The sequence below is a fragment of the Cupressus sempervirens genome, chromosome 7, assembly GCF_028749045.1.
Source record: "Cupressus sempervirens isolate cs-2001-9-10 chromosome 7, ASM2874904v1, whole genome shotgun sequence".
NCBI lineage: Eukaryota > Viridiplantae > Streptophyta > Pinopsida > Cupressales > Cupressaceae > Cupressus > Cupressus sempervirens.
The window spans coordinates 812,643,052-812,661,921 of NC_143124.1; the positions used below are offsets into that span (position 1 = coordinate 812,643,052).

General features: G+C 36.3%; 1 protein-coding gene across 1 annotated transcript in view; it reads left to right on the top strand.

Annotated features, from left to right (window-relative positions):
- Nucleotides 1-1,002: 1,002 nt before the first annotated feature.
- Nucleotides 1,003-18,870, top strand: part of LOC149549879 (apoptosis inhibitor 5-like protein API5) — a 63,854-nt gene continuing 45,986 nt past the window's right edge. The window contains exon 1 of the mRNA XM_089793097.1: nucleotides 1,003-1,346. Coding sequence (XP_089649223.1) covers nucleotides 1,260-1,346 — 87 coding nt within the window. The 5' untranslated portion in view covers nucleotides 1,003-1,259. The remainder of the gene's footprint in view (nucleotides 1,347-18,870) is intronic.

Below are 18,870 nucleotides of genomic sequence, written 5' to 3' on the forward strand. Positions count from 1 at the left end.
TCTTATCCTTTTCTTCTATAGACATGCTTATTATCTTTTCAAAAAGGTTTGTTCTTCTCCATCTCTAAATTTGGATTAAGACAATATTTTTAGTTTCTTTTTTCCTATTTGCATTGTAACGCTAAATCTAAAATAGGATCCAAAAGTTAGATGTTCGACAAACTCACATCGCAATTTCATTGTACACTTTCCATTGTTGATATGATATGCTATGATAGATTTTAATGACGTCCACAAGGCTAAAGTAGCCTATGGGACCCACACGATCACCCCCTAAGGTAGGAGTGAAACTAATGATATGATATGATATGATAGATTTTAATGACGTCCACGAGACTAAAGTAGTCTATGGGACCCATGCAATCGCCCTCCCGAGTCAAGAGCCAAACTAGTCAGTTGCAAAGTTTTGGTTAACTTGTCTCTTCTTCTCTGAATTTTGATAATCAACTCCGCTATTCTCTTCACTTGATCTTCCTCAAATAAATAGTTGAAGTCCTTGTTCTGCAGAATTTTTGTATAATCAGATCTGATGTCGTTGTAAGCCAAGCATTCCATGACAAAGTGTTGCTCTGTCTCCACTGTTCCCATATTGCAGACTTTTGGTTAACTTGTCTCTCCGTCGCTGAAGTTTGATAATCAGAGCCACTATTCTCTTCACTTGATCCTCCTCGAATAAATAACAACTATTTTCTTATTTATAAAAATATCCAATTTATTAGCATTCAAAAACCTCCTAATATTAGACAGTACAATTTGAACTTGTAGTAAGATCGCAATTGGAAAATACATAGAGTCCAACAAGTCATCCAACCAACCTTGTAAGAACTTTTAATCCCCAAACAAACAAAAATAATAATCCTATCAGCTATTGTTGCCCCACCTACAAGCGCAACTGCTAGTTTTATTTTTATTTTTTAAAAGTAAGGAAAATTGCTCACATAAACTGACGAAGTTACTCCAGTTTTCTTCTAAAACATAAATTTATTTGACCCGAGTTCTCTTGTGTTCTCAGTGTTGTTTGCGACAGGGGGAACAAATAATATCCGAGGGTTTTGAACAACCGATGAGCATTTCAGGTTTTGAAAGCTCCATTTGGTTTTTTCCTTCCACGGCGGGATTCGATCGGAGAACCCGCACTTGGGATTAATCCTTTCTTATTTTTCCTTTTGAAGCGCTTATTTGGGAAGCCTGGTGTTAAAAGCATCTGCATCAGATTTTTCTAAAGGATTTCCAAAGACGATTAGGGTTTTCAAATAAAAATGGCGTTGCCGGAAGAAATACACGATGACGTGCAGAAACTGTATGAGTATGGAGACCGGCTTCAGGAAGCCAAAGATAAATCACAGGTTCTAATATATTTTTTCTTTTATTTATCTACTTATTTTAAAGAATATAACGTGATTTCCTGTTTATTTTTGGTGCGCTGAAAAGTTGAATGCAAAGGGCACTGGAACTATAAGTGTTAAATTTATGCTGGCCTGTGCATTGATCACTGAGACAAGGTTAACATATGTTTTATATATAAAAGTTGAAGATTAGTTTGACATTGAAATTCCGAAAATCTAATGACCATAGTAATCCTTTAGTATTTATTTAGTTGATTCTTAGAGTTAATACTTCAACGGCGGCTTGGCGTCATAAATTTAATTTTTCGTTTAGGGATTTTGGTCTAAAAATTTCATTCTATGCTTGTAGTCAATGGGAAAGTAGGATATAGGGGCGAGTACTTTTTGCCTTACCTTTAGTTACATATCCTGGCGACCATATGTAAGTGTCATATTGCTGCAACCTTCTTCATATATTCATATGCGTTATTTACGACGATGCTTGGTCCTTGCCTATGCCTGTACTCCATGTCTGCCGTTGGCTCTTGTTACGACACTCTGTCTAATTTTTTATTCGAAAACTTATAAGTACTAATCACTTAGTGTTGTTTTCCGTAAACACAGTAGTTTTAATGTTTTTTCATTTCGTGCAGTATGTTTTACTGGTCTTCCACTTATTAACAAATGTCAAATACTAGTCATAATTGTTCGCTACATACATAAGTGAAAGGTTATTAAAAATTTAAGACAATGTCTGGTGATAGAAAACAGGTATCAATGTGTGGAATTAAGTAAAAAAATTGCTCAGTGTAGTAAAATGTCTCCCAAAAATAAAATATAAATAAAAAGTAATTTTTTGGATGATTAGTTTGAAAGTAATTAATAAGGCAGTTCTGAAAAACTATGCATTTTGAATCAGCATATACCTGTTTTTCACTTACTTTCACCCGGATATAAGACTGATTGTTCGACTTTGAAGGGGTAACTACACTTGGCTGGTTATAGAAGCATACACAATAGGGAAATCATGGACACGTGAATTTTTGCGTCCGACTTAAAACCTATGCTGGAGATGTTGTTACTCGATAACAAAAGTTTGCTTTCACATTTAATTTTTATGCAAAACAATGGCAAAGTATGAATGTATAAAGAGAAAAATTTAAAAGATGCATATAGATTATATACATTAAGCATTGAATGGGAAAATATGCCTATAAGTTATATAGCTCTGTATTGGTCATAACCAGCGACGATAAATTGTTTTGTAATCAGTCATGACATATATATCCTAGATATAAGGTTGGTTGAACTTTTGAAGAACTTGGAGATGGTTATTGTTGCATATAGCTGGCTAGTTGTAAGCACACTTTATATTTAAGATATTTCACTAATGTCGTTGAATTATTATAGGCAAAGCTGAAGTTCTGTCAATTCTAGTGGTCAAATATTCAGTATTTCTGTGTAATTGTTTAGCATGCAAATGATTTTAATTAATATCTCTGAAATCAATTGCCAAATGCTGTTCTGTGTTCTTTCATGCTCTTGCCCACTCTCTGTGAGGTATTATTTCTTACGTTTTCTATGAGCAATTTGGAGTTAGGAGGATGTGATGATTCAAATAGGGAGAAACGTTCCACAGACTAAAGGATTTAAAGCAAATTTTTAAGTCTTGATCTCCTCCGACAGACAGGTTTTATGGATAATTGACTATGTGCTGACTTGTGGCTATCTTTGGCTGATGCATGAGGCTGGTGTGCTCAATTCCCTTGTTTGTATTTTAAAGTAAAAGTTAAAAAAGAAAATAGTGTTATGAATAGCTCAAAAGATAAAATGTTCTTAAAATCCTCCCTCTATAGACACACAAGTAGAGAGTCTTTCTTTAATAGACACACAAAAAGAAGTCTTTCTTAGTTAGTGGTTGGAAAAGCTTTTTCAAATTGGGAAGCTTTGTTTTAGAACTCTGATTGAAGAAAATTATTGATTTTATCTGTAATTTGATGGTTAAGATTGTGTTAAATCCTTTAGGAAAACTTTAAAAAAATATTTTTTGAACAAGTGGGATGCAATATTATCAATCAACTTAAATCTGACAATAGAAAACCTTTGTGAGGAGAAAAAGATGAAGTACTAGTGTAGGCTAGGATTGACCTTTGATAGGATATTCAATCTTATCAATTTTGTATCTTATGGAGTTAGAATTTTATGAGCTATGCCGCTATATATGTCCCTTTCCAACTTGTGTAACCAATCTATATGTGTTTGGGTTTGTGTGCATGGATGGATTTTGCAGGCTTTGTGTCCTAGAGATGACCCGACTATGCTACAAGCCTGCAGGCCTAGGTGGTGCCTTGGGTTAACCCACAAGTTGCAGGCTCTCAAAAAGCTGAAAATCTAGAATTGGATTTTGTGTTTTCAAACTACCGTTTGTCTCTGTTAATTTTTGTTTTGTAGATGTGTGGGAATTATCAAGTAATGGAAAAAAAGGGAAAAGAGCCTACATTAACTATGAGGGGAAGCGTCATCTTAATTGAATCCTAACCAATCTATTTTGTGCCTTTTCCTCATCAATCTAGGTGACATCTTCATGATTGACATCCCTCTGTAAAAATGGAATTTTTTGATACTCTAAAGTTTAACAATTTTGAATTTGCAAAGCAATCATAAATTTAACCAACTTTTTCACTTGTTTAGATCTAAGCTTATTCCTTTTAGCAGAGTGTATGAAGTTTTATGCGGACTAATTCTTGTTTCCAACAAAGAAATATGCAATTTGTGAAAGGAGGTGAATGGCAAGTATCGTTGACTTTGGTGTAGCGAAGACATGCCTTGCCATGCACACGATTCTTAATAATGTTGGTTTAGTCCATTGGAAGCTTATCTATCTTTACCTTTGATCTAATTTTCTATGTTTGAAATAGAATTTAATAATAATGAATAATGATAAAACTAAAATGTAAAACAATACAAATTTTTTTAAGTTAAAAATATATTATGATCAAAATTTAATTAAGTTTAATGAATGTTCAAATGGCATGAATTGAAAACCTGTGACCCCCTCAACCTTGAGATATATAAGGGAGGAGAGAACTTCATTTGGATGGAGAGGCAAAGAGAGCAAAAGAAGGGAGCATTTGAATCAAGGAAGGATTAATGAAAAAAGAAAGGAATGTGAGGTAAATATAGAAATGACTCTTAAAAAGGGCAGAAATTATGAAGGGTTGTAGTTTTCCAAAGAGTGCTAAATGTGAAATGTTGAAACTTCAAATGGCAGAAATTATTAAGGGTTATACTCTTTCAAAAGTTTCTAAATGTGAAAGGTTGTCTCTTTTTCAAAGGCTAGAAATTCTGAAGGGTTCTACTTTAAAGGGTGCTAATGGTGAAAGGTACTCTTTGCATTGGGTAGAGATGATAAAGAGGTGTGACCTCATACCTTATGTTGGAACATATAATTGAAGGAAGCTTTCATTTGAGCTACGTTACCAAATTCACTCTTGGACCTAGAAATTCTCGGTTTGGTTCACTTCAAAGTCAACTCCTTGTTGAATTTTGTCAGATTTTGCCATAGAGACCAAATTTCTCTATGAATTCGGAACTTTGATATAATTTAGATGAATTTTAGGTGAGTTTGGTTTCCAAAAGAGGGACTTGAACAAAATTGATGCAGAATTTTAAGTGAATTTGGTTCAAAAACACCTTTTGGTGACATTTGCAAAATGAATTTTCTTCCCAAATTGAAGTGACCAATTAAAAGACCAAAAGGTTGCTTTATATGCCATTTTTCCATTTGTAAACTAAGTGGTGTATGCATTTATTTGGTGTTGCATACATATTGTTTAAAAGATATATTCTTGTACAAATGAACCCAAAATGAATTTAAGCCTAACCCATAATTGTTTTGAATGATTTTTGAACTTGAATTCATACTAGAATTCGAACCAACAACTAAGCATTTGTGGAAGAGATCCAAGAGATCAATTTTGAAAATAATTTCTCTCTCATAGTGCAACAATGTAGGGCTCTGGCTCAAGTATTATAAGAAGTGGTGACCCTTTCACTAATAAAGCATAAAAGAGTTCATTCCAATCATTCAAGGATCAGATATCAACCATCACACATTACACAAAAGCAGTCTTTACTTATTAAATCAAGCAAACAATCCATGAGCAAACCACTATTAAATCAACATCCATTCAATTATTTGATCAATCAATGATTTAACAATAATAGGATGAATAAAACTTAGAAAAAGTACATCAATCGTAAATAATATGGGAAGTGATTAGTGTGCAATATTATTGTATTTACTATTTATTTGGGAATTATTGAGGAAAATGCAAGAGTGTTGGTTCACTCAATTAAGTAAACCACCCATTGAGTTGGATTGTTTGTGGGCCAAGGGGCCAAATGACTTGGAGGCTCCTTTTATGCTCTTGGACTTATTGAGGAAGATAGGCTTTATACGTCTAACAAGAAAGTTTAGGAATTATGCATTTAATTTTTATAAAGAAATTATATTAGGAATTGGAAGTGAAGAATGATAAGGAGATGCAAGAGTATGGGTCCTCCTAGTTAAGTAGACACTAGTGTAACACAGGGACATGTCTTCGAAAAAATTCCCAATGTCTTCGAGATGGGGACACAATGGAGATTGGGGAGGCCTTTCCAACGTCTCTAGCGATGACTCCAGTTGTTGTCGTTTCGGTGGAGACCGAGGGATGTCCTGACATCCCTTGAGGAGACGAGGGACGTTTTAGCGTCCCTTGAGGGGTTAGGGTGCCGAGAACAAGTTCCTTGACCCCTCTTGGAGATGGTTGGACATCCCCTATCCAACCAAAAAAAGAACTTTGTTTAAAAATATAAAATAATTTTTTATATTCTATTTGGTTGTATTGAATATCATATCATGTTGCTCAATGTAATCATCTTTATGATGAGATACTCATACTTTTGATATCTATGACTATTGTTATTTAATATTTATATAATAGAAGTTAGAACTCTTCCATTTGCTCAATTCAAGTAATTAAAATTTTAATATTTATTGTTCAATCTTCAATGTTCTACTTCCATGTTCAAGTATCTAAGTTTTAATTAATTGATATTTTACATCTTTGTCTTATATTGTTATATATATTTTCATAACGAGCATTTTAAAAACCACATGTATAGTATAACTATATAATATACACACCCCCCTCCCGTCCCCTGGTGCCGTCCCCAAATTGAGGCCCTTTGCCACCTCGCTTAGAAACTTGTCCCTCTTGTCCTGACGTCCTCTTGTCCACCAAGGTGGCGTAACTATGGTTGACACCCATTGAATTGGTTGTTTGCGGGTCAAAGGGGCAAATTGACTTGGTTGTTTGGTAGTCTTGGACTTAATTTTGTAGGATAATCTATTGTCATCCTATGGTGCTTCCATTACCTTTCTAATATGGTTGAAGCTATGGTTTGAATGTTTACAATCAACAAATTCATTATCATATGTTTTTGATGTCAATTAATTTTTCCTAAATATAGTTACTGTTGTGTAATCTAGTGAAAGAATACTATTGGAAATCTAGTGAAAGAATACTCTTGTAAATTGTATTTTTGGATTTCTTACTCTTTTTTGCAAAACTAGGGATATCGTAAAAAGGGACATGACATATGGTTTGCTAAAAGGTGGGCAATGAAAGGTGACAAGAGAAACCCAAGATCTATGATGTTGACTTCTCACTTGAGTGTATCATTTGAATGACCTTTATTATTTTCTTTGTCATGTCTTACTAATAATAAGAAGGCAATCTTTGAGGCTTTGATGCATATCATTTGGGATTTAGAGCAAAGGTTGCCATTTGAAGTCACCGCTTGATCGCAATGTGCTTGATATTTTGTTCACAATGTCACATTATGATTTCTATCACAATTTGCTTTCTTCTTGTGTCCTAGAATGCATTGAAATGCCTTGTAAATCTCTCCCAAGTATATAAGAGCCCATACCAACAAATTTAAAGACATTTACAATAGATAAGAACAATCATAAATTTTTGCATGCAAAATTATCATAGAGAACTGCCACTAATTTTTTCCTTCTTCTGGAAACATTCACACTATCATCAGCACCCTTGATGCATTGTTGATTGTGTAGATTATATTAGCATCAACACATATATAGAGTTTCTTGCAGCCTTTACAAGCAATCTTAATATTGACAAACTTGAGACCCCTTAACTCAAATTGTTCAAGAGATTACAATAATGCTTGGTCTAGATTTGTTCAAAGCCTTTGTTACAAACATAATAAATTAAACAGTAGTTTACTCAACCTCCACCCAAAATATATCTTTTTGTCTTTGTCTATAGGTGTTACAAATTGTACAACATCTTTATTGAGTTTGAAAGGGTCCTTTAATCAATTTTCAAGATGGTGGGATGACACTCATTGATTGTTTTCCTTCATCCACAACAATCCACACCCTAATGAATCACTATTGTCATTGCCATTGCCTATTTTGTTTTGTGAAACTAGAATGCAATTGCAAGCTGAAAATAGTACACTTTGCTTAGTGATGCTTCCCTAGTTTTGTGATCTCAAACTACATTTTCAACCTTGGCCAAAATGTGTTTTTTGCTCCAACTTTGCTGCTATTTATTGTCATTTAAAAAATGGTTTGGAATGGAAGAGAGTGGTTTCTTTTAGTTATTTAGTGTTGAATGCAATGGTGGCGGCCCACAAAATAAGACACCAAAATAGTTTTCTATTCCCTTTGAGGTGTGTTTAACTTAAAATTTTGACCTTTGTTGTATGGGGGCAATGGGGGTCTTTGGAAGGCTGTGGGATTTCACTAATGTCCTTTGATGTTCTTGGTAGAGTTGTTGATTTTGGGCTGTCTCTCCAAAAAAACTCGACAATGGATAGTTGGGGGTCATTTTTGAGGTATCTTTGTCCCCAGTATGAGAACCTATCCAAGGGAGGATGAGTATGGGATGCATTCTTGAGAAGGTGTTTTTTCGTATGGTAGATTTTGATTTTCTTAATCATTGCTAGTTCTTGAAAATTGTTTGGTTTAACCTTGTTTGAAAATAATGTATTAATTGGGCTTTCTTGGCCTTTTGTGAAACATGCTTATCTTTTGCCTTATGACACTCGTGAGCTTAGGGCTTTTGCTCTTGTCTACATTGGGTTATTTGGTAGGATCTAATTGATGTATTTCCTAGGATGACTACCGTTGCTTGCAAAAGTGGTTGTTTATGTTTGAAGGTGTTATTCTGGAATATGTGAGTTTGTTGTTGAAAGTGACTAGCTCTTTTATAGCTAAAGAAGTGAGCATCCTTAAAAGCTAAAACTTCTCTTTAAATACCCTTGTTTATGAGGTAATACAAAGGAAAGATGATAAGAGTTAATGCTTGTTGGAAACCCTTGCCTTGGGGTTGTTATCAAGTCAAAACTTGATGGCCTTAAAGAATTATCTAAGGTTCATTTGGGACTTGTGGAGATTTGAGATGAATGTAGAATTTTGTCAAGTGTTTTATTTTTCAAATTTGGTAGCTAGGACCAATAATGGGGTAGACTTGTGGATTGTAGGGATTTGTCAGTTATATGGGATATCCAAATTTTGAGGAAATTTGATTACTTGAGTCAGAAGTTGAGAAGGTTTTTGTAGAAGTGGTATCTTTTTGTAAGAATGTAGAGGACACAGTCTTTCTTTTATTGTTTTCATGAAAGTAATTGTGTGGCAGTGTTGTTACCAATGTTGACATTGACCAAATACCCTTTCAAGGTTGTGTAGTAACCAAGCTAATGTTTGGGTGGGTCTTGAACCCCTTTTATAAGTAGAGTCACTATGATTGGTTTGGTTTTGATTTGTTGGGCCAACCTTCTTTCTTTTGTGTGGTCTCTGGAGTCCTTTTTTATAATGTATTCTAGCCAATGGTTTTAGTAAAGGAATCAAGAGTTTGTGACATTTGAGATTTGATGTGGATGGAGGTGACATATGTGAGATGGTATTATTTGTGACGGATTTCTTTTACTCATAGTTTTTTGTTTGTTGGTGTGTATTGGTTAATATGCACATCCTAAGTCACGATGTTTGAATTTGAATTCGAGTTCGTCGATCATAAAATTTGAATTAAATTCGACAAGGGAAAAAATTCAGCAAAAAATATCAGTTATATATATGTATGTATTCTTAAATATTAGTAATATATCCACAAAATCGGCAAAACAGTTAAACATTACTAAATAATTTAATTAAATAACTCAATATCGGTTTAAAATAAAATACTGTTATATTAAATATCATAAAATTTGGATGAAGTTCGGAAAGAGCAAAAATTTGTTGAAATCAAAATCTCATGGATGAAATTTGACGGATCTTGTGACTTCGTGCACATCTATTTGCGATGGTTTATGGTGGTGGTTGTGGTAACTGTCTTCAATGTTTGGCCTTTTCTTAGTTGGGTGTGTTTTACAAAGATCCTTTGCATTGGTGAGGTTTAAGATGATCGACTCTAGAAGATGTTTGTTGCTAGGATTGTGTTGTGGAAACTTGCTAAGAGTATTCTAGAGAATGAAGGCATTGAAGATAATGATCAATGAGGTCTATGGCAACAATAGTGACGTATTTCTTTACAAAATTGGGAATGGTGATGTCTTTGAAGGAGCTTAGGAAATGGTTTGAACTTTAAAAGAAGTAGAAGAACGAGGAAGATGATGGCCCTAATGTTGATAATTTGATTCTCAGTGTCCCATGGAATTTGGGTTTGGTGTCCTAATAGAGTTGGTGTAGGTAGTTTAATGTGATATGAAGGAGCTTACCTCTTGTTAGGATCTATGTTTGATGATAGAAAACCTATTGGTGTCACATCATTAAGGGAAATTAGAGGTGACCAATGCTCATGCTTGTTGTCTTTGATTGGAGGTGTACTAAATAGAGCTGTGAAAATGCATCATGCTATTTATGGTGTCAAAGTTGAAGTTCTTTGTAATCTTCCCAGCATCAAGGAGTTAGTGCCCAAGCAAGGAGTGATCAATGGTGATGTTTGGAGTGACAAGTTGAAATGCGAGGATGATGGTTTTGGGGCGTTAGGCTGTGTTAAGTGGATTGTCTCTGACTTCCTTGAGAGCTTCTGTTCTTTAGGTCTGCTTTTTTGTATTTTTCTCTTGTAGTTTCTGTTGGTGCTTGGTTTGTGGATGGCAGTCCTCCTTTTGTTTTAGTTGGTTGTGACAACCTCCTTGTTAGTTTGAGTTTGGCTTTTCTCTTTTATGGGTGTGGGCCCAGATCTGTTTTGATCTTATCTGAAAGAATTAGCTAAGAGCTTCAACATGTTACCAAGCGATGTATTTACTAGATAATATATCATCTTGACAAAGATATACACACAAAATTGCTGTTCTAATACACTGAAAATAAAATTACGGATTCTCAATGGTTGGAATATGCAAAATTGTTATATGAGAGACCGGAAGGATAGACACCCCCCTTGTAATCAATAGCTCGATTGATTTATTCTCAATAGAAGACATCAACCTAGGGATAAAGAGGTTAGCAAATGGCAAAGCCCAAGATATTGATGGGCTGCAGGCAGAATTCTTAAAATGGGGGGCAGATTTATTGGCACCACACATCCAAAACAATTTCAACAAAGTCTCCCAAGGCTGCTTTCCCACAGATTGGATTACCAGCGTAGTTATCCCACTTCACAAGAGTGGGGACCTCAACAATCTCTCCAATTACCACACCATCATGGCGAATCCTCCTTTAGGTAAGCTCTTTGGGAGTATGCTAGAGCGTAGAATTAACAGTTGGGCAGAAAAAGAGGAAAAAAGAGCGAAGGGGCAGGCAGGATTCAGACCAAAACACTCCATCATAGATCACTGCATTACCTTGAGATACCTCATAGAGAAGGTATGGGAGAAACAAAATGACGAAGCTTTTCTGCATTGTTGACTTTAAGAAAGCCTTCGATCCTGTCCCCAGAGATAAACTATGGAGTAGAATGGAAGAGCTGGAAGTGCCAAACGAATACAGGGCTGCTGTTTACAAGTTGTATGAGCAGGTTAAAGTGAAAATCAGAACTAAAGACTGCATGTCAGGGTGCTTCGGGAGTAACATTGGGGTCAAACAGGGATGCCCTCTCTTCCCTTCCCTGTTTGGAATTTATATAGACAAGCTGGAGGACAGGATAAACAAGGCCAAGGGGGAAGGTATTTGAAATGTCCCTTTACTGATTTTGCATGGTATTTCCAGCCTCAAATCAGATCTTTAAAATCAAACAACCAATATTACAAAGATCCGCCAATTTCCCAATAAAACCCAAATCGGGTATGTCCAAATTAGTGCCAAAAAACTTCACAACTTCACAAATTATTAATAAATCTGAAAATGGACATTTTTACAGAAATTTCAGCAGCATAACATCCTACATAATGACATTCCCAGATTTGTATAGCCTTTACACAATAGCTCACAAATGTAGGACAAAACTACGCTCAATTGGGCTCCCGAAATTAACACACAATGCCCGGAAACACCACAAAAACACTCATAAACTATCTCAGAAGTTTAATCACGACCCAATACATATATTCAGCTCTATTTTAACATCTTAACGTCTGAAATACAGCAACAACCCAGACTGATATGAAACACTCAACTGAAAACACCAAACTCAAACCAAAAACCCCGAAAACCCACAAATCGGCACTATTCAGCACTAAGGCAAACTCTGTATGAGCATGCACATGGAATGGCTTCAAACTCCCGTCCTTAGCCTTCCTGGAAACTTGCAAACTCCCGTTCTTGGGTTTCCTTCTCCACAGGTTTGGCAGCCTCTGAAGAACAACAAGAAAATTCGCAAAAATCAAGTTCTGGAATCAGCCCAAAATGCCTCCAAACCCCTTAAAAGAGGGCATAACCCTAACTCACGTCCAAGAGGGGTTAATAAAATATAATTTAATAATAATTTTTATTTATTAGTCCATTGGTTTCCAAAGATTAGCCCCTTTTTCCGAAACTTCACCTTTTTGGAGCCTGCCTGCCGTAGAAAAGTTTATTATTTTTTAATTATTTGAAAAGGGGACATGACAAGTCCTTCCCTCCCAAATATTGCTTGTCCTCAAGCAATGAAGGTTGAAATTCTCAAGAATATGTGCTCCTTCCCAAGTTGCATCCTCTAGTGGTAATCCTTTCCATTTGACCAAATGCTCTATGACGCTCTTATTTCTCAACCTTTTCTCTCTTGTATCCAAAATCTCTTCTGGTATCAAAACTAATTTCCCTTCATCATCAAGAGGTGGTAATTCTGTAGATACTATGGTTTGCTGGCCTAGAACCTTCTTTAAGCAAGATGCATGAAAAATATTATGTATTTTGCTGTTTGGTGGGAGCTCCAATTCATAAGCTACCTCTCCTACCTTCTTGATGATTTTATAAGGCCCATAGAACCTTGGCTTGAGTTTCTTTGCCCCACTCCTCTTCAAGGTGCTTTGTTTATATGGCTGCAACCTAACAAATACCAAATCTCCCACCTCAAAAGATCTTTCAATCCTTTTCCTGTCAGCATATATCTTTTGTTGGTTCTGTGCATGTTGTAGATTATCCTTGAGGGACCTTATTATGTCTTGGCTTTGCTTGATGAAATCACTTGCTGCGGGTACTCTGCTATCGGAAAGTATTAGATCAACAAAGGAAAGGGCATCATAACCATAAAGAGCACGAAAAGGAGGCATACCAATAGACATGTGATGAGATGTATTGTAACAATACTCCCCTAGGTGTAACCATTTCAGCCAAGCATGTTGTTGATTTGAAACATAGTTCCTCAAATATCCCTCTATCCATTTATTAACTATCTCTGTTTGTTCATCTGTTTGAGGGTGATAGCTAGTACTAGGAGTGAGTTCAGTTCCTGCCAAATGAAAGAGCTCCTTCCAAAAAGAGCTGAGGAATCTACTGTCCTGGTCACTAACAATGTTTCTAGGCAAACCATGTAATCTAAAAATTTCCTTGAAGAACAATTCGGCCACTTGTGATGGCTTGAAATCAGATGTGATAGGAAAGAAATGTGCATACTTAGTTAGTCTATCTACCACCACATATATGCAATCCTTACCTTGAACCTTGGGCAACCTAGTGATGAAATCCATGGAAATACTTTCCTATTTTTGTTCGGGAATAGGAAGTGGCTGCAACAACCCTGCAGGAAAATTTTGCTCACTCTTGCTTTGTTGGCATACCATACATTCCTTGATGTGTTTAAGGACATCCTCTTTCATACCCTTCCATGAAAACCGCTCTCGAATTTGCCTGTATGTCTTGAAGTATCCCTGATGACCAGCCAAAGGTGTGTCATGAAAGGCCCTCAATATCCTCTCCTTAGTTTTTGACCCTGGCACTAAGAAGATCCTGTTCTTGTAATAAATCAATTCATCAACAGCCTTGTACCTGTTATCATCCACTAATTTATCCAAAATCTTGGTGGCAAATGAATCTTTAGCATACTCTAAAATTATGGAGACTTTCCAATCAGCAGAGATAGATGATAAGGAACACAAAGTGGGCTTTCTTGAGAGAACATCAGCAACCACATTATTCTTTCCTTTCATGTATTCAATATCAAAATCATAAGCTTGCAATTTGCTTACCCATTTTTGTTGACGATCATTCAAATCCCTTTGGTTCAAGAAGGACCTGAGGCTATTATGGTCTGTCTTTACAATGAATCTCCCACATACCAAATATTGTCTAAACTTATGAAGTGCATGCATGATTGCCAACATTTCCTTATCATAGATGGAGTAACCTTTCTCTGATTGATTTAATTTTCTACTCTCAAATGCTATTGGATGTCCCCTTTAAGTTAGGACAGCCCCTATACCTTCTCCAGAAGCATCACATTCAACAACAAAAGGTAAAGAGAAATCTGAAATTGCAAGCACAGGGCATGAACTCATTACCTCCTTAAGCTTATCAAATGTTTTTTGTGCCTCTTCTGTCCAAACAAAAGCTCCTTTCTTTGTCAAATCAGTCAAGGGGGCAGCGAGATGAGAAAATCCCTTGGAAAATCTCCTATAGTAGCTACACAACCCGAAGAAACCTCTCAATTGTGTAAGATTAGTGGGTGGAGGCCAATCCAAAATTGCCTGGATTTTTTGTTGATCAACCTGTACTCCTTTAGAAATTATAATATGTCCCAAATATAGGATCTCTGTCAAACCAAACTCACATTTAGATAGCTTAGCATAGAAGGATTGCTGCTCCAAGATTCCCAAAACAGTGTCTATGTGCTTTAGATGCTCTTCCCATGTTTTACTGTATATTAAGATATCATCGAAAAATACCAAAACAAATTTTCGAAGATGCTGACTGAATACCTTATTCATACAAGATTGGAATGTTGCAGGTGCATTAGTGAGTCCGAATGGCATAACAAGAAATTCAAAGTGCCCATAGTGACATTTGAAAGCAGTCTTTTCCACATCTTCACTCCTCATTCGGATTTGATGGTAGCCTGATCTTAAGTCAATTTTTGAGAAGTATACAGCACCATGTAACTCATCAATGAGTTCATCTATGCGTGATATGGGATACCTATTTTTTATGGTCTTCTTGTTTAGAGCTTTGTAGTCTATACACATTCTCATTGTACCATCCTTTTTCTTGACAAGTACCACAGATGATGCAAATGGACTAGAGCTAGGCCTTATGAATCCCATGTCCAGGAGTTCTTTAATAGTTTTTTCAATTTCTTCCTTATAACCTCTTGGATGGCGGTATGGGGTTGTTATAACTGGTTTGGCACCTTGTTCTAACTCTATAACATGCTCAAAACCTCTATCTGATGGTAATCCTGGAGGCAAATCATTGAAAACTATACTATGCTTATCAAGAATATTTTGAATTTCAAAATGGAAATTACCTTGATTCTTTGGAGAGCTTGTTGGTTGGATTATGACTCCTGCTGCCCATGTTACTTGTCCTCTTCGAAAAGTCCTCTCCATCCTCTTTGCAGAGACCGCCTTAGGTGCTCCATTCGATAACCCTCTCAATATGACTTCTTTCCCATTGGAATGAAATTTAAACTCCATAGTTTGATGGTTCATGTAATAGCCTCCGATAGAGTGCAACCATTGAACACCCAATACAAGATCTGTCTCCCCAATACCAACCACATAGAAGTCATCACATAACTCATAATCTCCTAAGGTCATCTTGAGTTGTTTCACCACCCGTGTGCAAGGCATAGTGAATCCATCAGCTACAGTAACATTGAATCCCTCAAAATTTTCTGCTTTAAGCCCTCTTTTCATGACAAATCCCTCATCAATAAAATTGTGAGTTGCCCCACTATCAAGAAGAACGGTCAACCTTTGCCCTGCTAGTACCCCTCGAATTCGGAAGGGATGGTATCTTGGGACTCCTGATAATGCTGCTAAAGTGCCATCCTTGCTGATCTCTTTTACTTTCTCTTCTTCTACCTCCTCCTTAGTATCATGAAATTCCTCATGCTCATCTGAATCAGATTCTGAAGCAACTTCAATATAGTGCACTTGACCTTTCCCCAAATATCTGTGTCCTGGAACCCATGGTTCTCTACAAGTAAAACAAAGCTTTTTCCTTCGTAATTCACTCCTAGACCTTCTTTTTTGCCACATTTGTTACATCTTTTGGTGGTAGTGTTGGGAAAGTCTTTTTCTGAAAATTTCCCTTATGTTGCCAAAGATTTGGGGGTTTTTGATTAGTGATTGATTTCATAGGCACACAAGTTTCAAGTTGCAAGCTTCTTTTGATAGCTTTCTGTAAGGTTGAGGGTGAGAAAGCCTTAACCAAACCCTTAACAGAATCTTCTAAACCATTAAGAAAAAGATAAACAATCCTCTTTTCATTCATATCAGGTACCATAACAGCCACTTTTTGAAATTCTTCTATATACTCATTAACTGATTTGGTTTGCTTCAACTTTGACAATTCTTTAAAGTACTCTTCATCATCCTTGAGGTCAAATCTATCTATCACTCTTTGACTGAAATCTTCAAATGTAGTTACCTGATCGTGACCTTGAATAGTCATTCCATGATACCACCAATCATAGGCTGCATCTTCCAAGTGTAGACTTGCAAATTGAACAACATCACTCTCTTTCATGGGGTTAAGTTTGAAGAAAGTTTGTAATTTTTGTAGCCATGCTCTAGCTGAAATTTTATTTGTTCCATCAAAAGTAGGTGCTGTACTTGCTTATTTTATTTTTGAGCTCTCTTCCACTTGTGTCATGCTCCCTCCTGTTCTCTTTCTTGGGCATCAAAGTGTTCATCATATTCACATATTCTCTAAAAGGAACTGAACTACGAAAGTCATCATTTAAGCCATTGTAAGTAGCTCTTAATGTAATCAAGTTACCTGTAACCTCTTCCACTGGATTAATGGCTGGATTTGGTACTGGTGGCTCATCTGCAGGTAAGAAAATAGTTTTGGTTGATTTAGATGGTGTGGATCTCCCATTTCTTGGCTCCTCTGAAGTGCTCCCTTTCTCATTAATAGATGCAACTCCTTGTAATTTTTCTGTCAATATTCGCAAAGCCTCTCTAGTTTCCGCCAAACCATCCACTGTTTGCTTCTGAGTATTTTGGATGTCTTGGAAGAATTTCTTTGCCATCTCATCTGGATCAGCCATACTTTTTTATTCCTTGGATTTTGTATTTTTGCTTTCAACTGGGGGTTTGATCAAAATTTCTTTATTCTTTTCTCGCTGCAAAATATCTTTTTTCTCTTTCACTTAGTTGCATGCGATCATAAACTTTGACATGCAACTAATTAGAAGCAACATGCAACCATAAAATATGACATGCAAGATCTGGGTAGTTGTCAAAACTGACATGCAAGATCTGGGTAGTTGTTAAAACTGACATGCAACTTCTACAAACTCTCAGGCTGGCAAGATCATGGCTCTGATACCACTGAAATGTCCCTTTACTGATTTTGCATGGTATTTCCAGCCTCAAATCAGATCTTTAAAATCAAACAACTAATATTACAAAGATCTGCCAATTTCCCAATAAAACCCAAATCGGGTATGTCCAAATTAGTGCCAAAAAACTTCACAACTTCACAAATTATTAATAAATCTGAGAATGGACATTTTTACAGAAATTTCAGCAGCATAACATCTTACAAAATGACATTTCCAGAGTTGTATAGCCTTTACACAACAGCTCACAAATGTAGGACAAAACTATGCTCAATCGGGCTCCTGAAATTAACACACAATGCCCGGAAACACCACAAAAACACTCATAAACTATCTCAGAAGTTTAATCACGACCCAATACATATATTCAGCTCTATTTTAACATCTTAAAGTCTGAAATACAGCAGCAACCCAGACTGATATGAAACACTCAACTGAAAACACCAAACTCAAACCAAAAACAACCCCGAAAACCCACAAATCGGCACTATTCAGCACAAAGGCAAACTCTGTATTAGCATGCACATGGAATGGCTTCAAACTCCCGTCCTTAGCCTTCCTGGAAACCTGCAAACTCCCGTTCTTGGGTCTCCTTCTCCACAGGTTTGGCAGCCTCTGAAGAACAACAAGAAAATTCGCAAAAATCAAGTTCTGAAATGAGCCCAAAATGCCTCCAAACCCCTTAAAAGAGGGCATAACCCTAACTCATGTCCAAGAGGGGTTAATAAAATATAATTTAATAATAATTTTTATTTATTAGTCCATTGGTTTCCAAAGATTAGCCTCTTTTTCCGAAACTTCACCTTTTTGGAGCCTGCCTGCCTTAGCAAAGTTTATTATTTTTTAATTATTTGAAAAGGGGACATGACAGTATTCAACTTGCTGGTTATGTGGTTAGACTGTTTCTTTATGCGGATGACCTCATCCTCATCGCTAAGACTGCTAGAGGCTTGAGAGAGCATTTGAGTAAACTAGAGACCTTTTGCATAGAGGTAGAGATGGAATTCAACACATCTAAGACCAAAATCATGATCTTCTCCCTGAAGAAAAGACAACAGCAACATGCATGCATATTTAAGGGTAACACATTAGAAATTGTGAAAGAATACAAGTACATAGGGGTTGACTTCCATTATCAGCTACTCTGGGAAACTTGCAGATCAAAAAGGATACAATGGGGATGGAAGGCCTCTTACCTCCTTTAGAATAGGTGCAAGAAAGTGGAGTTGTGGGACTGGAAGACTCTGAAAATCCTATTTGGGCTTTTGGTGATTCTAGTTGTCTTATACGACAATGAAATATGGGGGAGCAGTGTATCGAACCATAAATTGCGACAAATAGAAAGAATTCAAAAACATTTCATCACCACCAACCTCAAAGTCAAATCAAGTGTTCCTTATGAGATTCTTCTGGCTGAAGTAGGCATGTTCTCGGTGAAAGCCTATGCAGTTATTTGCTTGCTTAGCTATCTAAAAAAAGTAGAAAAGATGGATGCATACCGCTGGCCTAAGTTAGTGGTTGGGGAGAAGCTAGATTGTTGAAAGAAGACATGGAGGAAACAAAATAATAAATGGCTCAACAAATGGAACATTGATTATCAA